This window comes from Ursus maritimus, unplaced genomic scaffold (assembly GCF_017311325.1).
Source record: "Ursus maritimus isolate PB19 unplaced genomic scaffold, ASM1731132v1 scaffold_16, whole genome shotgun sequence".
Lineage (NCBI taxonomy): Eukaryota > Metazoa > Chordata > Mammalia > Carnivora > Ursidae > Ursus > Ursus maritimus.
The window spans coordinates 437,768-443,141 of NW_024424008.1; the positions used below are offsets into that span (position 1 = coordinate 437,768).

Sequence of the window (5,374 nt, forward strand, 5' to 3'; positions counted from 1 at the left end):
TTCTTTTCTGTGATGTCACTTTCCGGTTATGGAATACAGGTTTTACTCGCCTCATAAAAATCATTGAGAAGCAACCCCTCTTTTTATATTCTCTAGAAATACATGTGTAGAGTTTCTGTTCTTCTTCTTTCTATGCTTTAAGTTATTCATTAAAGATGCTATCTGGGCCTGGGATTTTCTCTCTATAAAACTTTCAAATAAGGTTTTCAAGAAAGACATAATTTCCTGATAATCTGGAGAACACTAGTTTCAGATAGAAATTTCTGGGCCCTTGTCTCTCAAATATTGTTTCTGTGTTGTTTTCTTCTCTCGTGTATCTTCACCATACATTAGAACCTTTGAATGTCTCACATGTCAATTATTCTCTGCTCTATTTGTCTGTTTTCATTTTTATCTTGTTCTTTTCTTTTGGTGCCACACTTTAGATATTAGCAGAAGATATTATTAGCAGATAGATATTATTTATATTATATTAGCAGATAGATATTATTTCAGTGAAGGCTTGATCAAGGCACCAAACAGAGTGCAGTGAGGAAACAAGCTGTGATTTCCATTTCCTGCTGCACTGAACCCTGTGCCACAACTGACCTCCTGATGATACATCAGAAGGAGGATCCTCTGCTTCCAGACGACGGTTGATCTTGGGTAACTGAAACCACAGAAAGTGAAACCACAGGTGAGGGGGAACTGCTGTAATTTTCCCAACATCCAACAGCTAGTAACTAACTGCTGTCTTTGGTTATTCAGAGCACAGACTTTTTCTAGTACATTCTTCGGACTAAATCCACTGCATCTTTCTCCATCAGATGATCCCTGCAGCACTGCTCGGGTGCTGTGAAATCTGGACTCCCAGTTTGGGAATTTGGCATAATCATCTCCTTTCTCTGAGCAGGGGTAAATTCTCCAGTGGCATTTATCCTCTCTGAAGTTTACAGTAAGAAAAAAAAAAATGGTCCTGAGGGGATGGCTGGTCAAGAGGGGGAATGCAGTTTAGAGTAGTTAAAGCCAAGGAGTGCAGTGTGGATAAAGCAACTAGCTGGATGGAGTCAGAGGTGCTGAAAGCAAACATGTTATCTTGGCTCTGGAGTTGCTGAAGGAGAAATGGATGCCTCACTCAGGACATCTATGCTTCCTTGAAGAGCTGTCTGCCATTGTGTTTTTAGTCTTCTCGTATGTCCATATTCAGTGGCTTTCTCTACCTGCAACAAATCCTTTCACCTGGCAGAATGGAACTCAACAAATCTGTAGGAGGGTGAATGGCTGTCCACACTTGAGGACTCAGGTATGCCTAAAGGAAGGTTTCTGAAGTGAGAAAAATGGGCAAGAGGTTATAAGTACCTAATGTATTTTCAAAGGCTGCTCAAAAGAGCTCTGGGTTGTGATGCCATTGTAGACTCATCCCCAATATAAATAGTGCACATGATGGGAATCCATGTACTGAAATCTCTGTTCTCGGAAACATTGCTATCTGATATTAACTAAAAATTATACCATTAAAGATGGTGATAATGACAATGATGGTAATGTTCATGGTGATTTGAGCACCTCCTCTATCTCCCTCTCACATATATCACATACACTCGGCAGTATTATGAGCCAAAAAAGAAATCTGGCAAATAACTTTCAAGAGAAGCCCTGAGGGGTAATATAGGTGATACTCCAGGTCACACCTGCTTTTGGATCACTGTTGTATTTGGCTCATACTCTTAAGATTGTGGGTACTTCGGCATCTTCATTAACATTTTGCTTCACTTAAGCCCAAAGTTATCTCCCAAAGGTCTTAAGACTTTTTCTTCACTTAAGCCCAAAAGTCTCAGACTCTGTGCCAAGAACTTTAGATACATTTTCTTAAGTAAAGTAATCTCTTAAGTAAGTTAATATGGTTCTCAGGCTTTTATGCTCAAAGAAGTTCAGTAATCTGTCCAAAGTGATAGAGGTAGTGAATGACAGTTGTCATCAGCCTTCCTCTGACTCTGGAGGAGGAGCAACTGAGAGCAGGGTGCTGTGTCTACATCGAATAGACCCTTTTATGGAAGATGGATTATGAATATCCTAGGTCCAAGGAGTCTTTAATGTGAAGTAGTAGGAGAAAGTGATCTAAGAGGGAAGACTCGGCATAGCTGGCCAGGATGAAGTCTCTGAAGATACTGAAAGAGTTGAGGAAGTTCTATCTATTTGTCCTTTATCATCCCACATTTTACTTTCATCCACTTTTTAAAAATTACTATGACCGCCTTCTAAAGGATTACCCTGCCTTCTCTTTTGCCAGCCTTTAATCCATTCTTAACATTGATTCTAGTTTGATGGCAATATAATATAAATCTGGTTGTACTGCTTACTTTTTATTAAAATGACTACATTGTGTCTTCTAAGATTAAGTCCAAGCTCTTTATATTTATACCAAGTTCCTTCAGAAATTCTGGTCCCCTTCTATTCAATCTTTGCTCCAATAACCATCTGAAGACCCACCCTGTCCTATCGTTTGGCTCAATTGCATTCATTTATACGTGTAATGCTAATATCATTCTGCATTTACCTGTTTGTTAATCAGCACAGAATGCAACACAGCCTGTTGGTCCCTCTATCTCATACGTGTCATTTGAAACCTAATTCAAGAATTACCTTCAATAAATCTTGCCCGACATCTCTGGGTCAGGTTAGTTTCCTATTTCTGTGTTTTGTAGGGACTTGTATTAAACTACTACTTTAATTTTAGATCTCTCCATTTACTAGGTTATAAGTACTTGAAGTCAGTTTTTATATATTTCTCTACATTTTAGCACTACCAGTTTTCTTTTTATAAAATATATTCTCAATAAATGTACAATGATGAAATAGATTAATTGGGAAAAAACAGGTGGTAATTATATATTATGAGCAAAGGAGTGATTGGAAAGAGTCTCTACAGAGCAGCACGTGTCAGACCATTGCTGCTTCTTGTGATACTGACTGTACCCGAATTGTTCCAGGTTCTCGTCTTCCCGCTTAGACTGAGGGTGCCTCCATCATCACGATGTCTGTCTTCAATAGCTCTACCTTGTACCCTCGCTTCCTCCTGACAGGCCTCTCAGGCCTTGAAAGCAGATATAGCTTGATTTCCATCCCCATCTTTCTGATTTATGCCACCTCAATTTCAGGAAACATTACCATCTTATTTATCATCAGAACTGAGCCTTCCCTCCACCAACCAATGTACTACTTTCTGTCAATGCTGGCACTTACTGACCTGGGCCTGTCCACTACAACCTTGCCTACCATGTTCAGCGTCTTCTGGTTCCATGCCCGGGAGATCTCCTTTAATGCTTGTCTGGTCCAGATGTACTTCATTCATGTTTTCTCAATTATTGAGTCAGCTGTGCTGTTGGCCATGGCCTTTGACCGCTTTGTAGCAATCCGAGAGCCCCTGCGCTATGTGGCCATTCTAACCAATGGTGTAATCATTGGGATTGGGTTGGCAGTTGCTGGAAGGGCCTTGGCTCTGGTCTTTCCAGCTTCCTTCCTCCTAAAGAGGCTTCAATATCATCCTATCAATATTCTCTCCTACCCATTCTGCCTACACCAGGACCTCATAAAGACAACTGTATCCAGCCGTCGGGTCAGCAGCATCTATGGCCTCATGGTGGTCATTTGCTCCATGGGACTTGATTCAGTGCTTCTCCTCCTATCCTATATCCTCATCCTTGGCACAGTGTTGAGTATAGCTTCCAAGAAAGAGAGGATGAAAGCCCTTAACACCTGCATCTCCCATATCTGTGCTGTATTCACTTTCTATACACCAATGATAGGGCTCTCTATGATCCGTCGCTATGGACAGAATGCTTCCCCAATTGTCCATGTGCTCATGGCCAATGTCTACTTGCTGGTCCCACCCCTCATGAACCCCATTGTCTACAGTGTCAAGACCAAACAGATTCGTGACAGAATCCTCCGGAAATTCAAGCAACAGAAAGTTTAAGTGAAAGAGAACCTAAAACACACATTTCCTACACCCTCCTTTATATTTATGAGAGTATTTCATGTTAATGTAGAATTTTGAATTTAAATTTTGCTAATAATATTTTATTTTATTTTTTATAATAATTTTTTATTATGTTATATTAGTCACCATACAGTATATCCTTAGTTTTCGATGTAATGTTCCATGATTCATTATTTGCATATAACACCCAGTGCACCATGCAATATGTGCCCTCCTTACTATCCATCACTGCCCTATCCCAATCCCCCAACTTCCTCCCCTCTGAAGCCCTCAATTTGTTTCCCAGAGTCCACAGTCTCTCATAGTTCATTCCCCCTTCTGTTTACCCCCCTTCATTCTTCCCTTCCTTCTCCTACCAATCTTCCTGCTATTTCTTATGTTCCATAAATGAGGGAAACCATATGATAATTGTCGTTCTCTGCTTGACTTATTTCACTTAGCATAATCTCCTCCAGTCCCACCCATGTTGCTGCAAATGTTGGGTAATCATTCTTTCTGATGGCTGAGTAATATTCCATTGTATATATGGACCACATCTTCTTAATCCAGTCATCTGTTGAAGGGCGTCTTGGCTCCTTCCATGATTTAGTTATTGTGGACAATGCTTCTATGAACATTGGGATGCATATGGCCCTTTTCTTCACTACATCTGTATCTTTGGGGTAAATACCCAGTAGTGCAATTGCTGGGTCATAGGGTAGCTCAATTTTTAACTTTTTGAGGGACCTCCACACTGTTTTCCAAAGTGGCTGTACCAACTTGCATTCCCACCAACAATGTAAGAGGGATCCCCTTTCTCCACATCCTCTCCAACATTTGTTTTTTCCTGCCTTGTCCATTTTTGCCATTCTAACTGGCGTAAGGTGGTATCTCAATGTGGTTTTGATTTCAATTTCCCTGATGGCTAATGATTTTGAACATTTTTTCATGTGTCCGTTAGCCATTTGTATGTCTTCATGGGAAAAGTGTCTGTTCATATCTTCTGCCCATTTTTTGTTTTGATTATTTGTTTCACGTGTATTGAGTTTGAGAAGTTCTTTGTAGATCTTGGATACTAATATTTTATCTGTAGTGTTAAGTGTTAAGAAGCAAATATCTGTAGTGTTAAGTGTTAAGAAGCAAATATCTTCTCCCATTCTGTGGGCTGCCTCTTAGTTTTTTTACTGTTTCCTTGGCTGTGCAGAAGCTTTTTATCTTGATGAAGTCCCACAAGTTCATTTTTTCTTTTGTTTCTCTTGCCTTTGGAGATGTGTCATGAAAAAGGTTGCTGTGGCCAATGTCAAAGAGGTTGCTGCCTATGTTGCCCTCTAGGATTTTGATGGATTCCTGTCTCACATCAAGGTCTTTCATCCATTTGGAGTTTATCTTTGTGTGTGGTGTGAGAGAGTGGTCAAG

The 5,374-nt window shown here is 40.1% G+C and overlaps 1 protein-coding gene across 1 annotated transcript; it reads left to right on the top strand.

Annotated features, from left to right (window-relative positions):
• Positions 1-3,013: 3,013 nt before the first annotated feature.
• On the top strand, positions 3,014-4,034 carry LOC103681172 (olfactory receptor 51G2-like). Its single transcript, XM_008710704.1, has one exon. It carries the CDS (start codon positions 3,014-3,016, stop codon positions 3,953-3,955), a length of 942 nt encoding a protein of 313 aa, XP_008708926.1. The 3' UTR covers positions 3,956-4,034.
• Positions 4,035-5,374: the final 1,340 nt, after the last annotated feature.

Bases quoted from the DNA above. Each gene is read 5' to 3' on its own strand.
- LOC103681172 (XM_008710704.1), top strand. From the start codon at position 3,014: ATGTCTGTCTTCAATAGCTCTACCTTGTACCCTCGCTTCCTCCTGACA.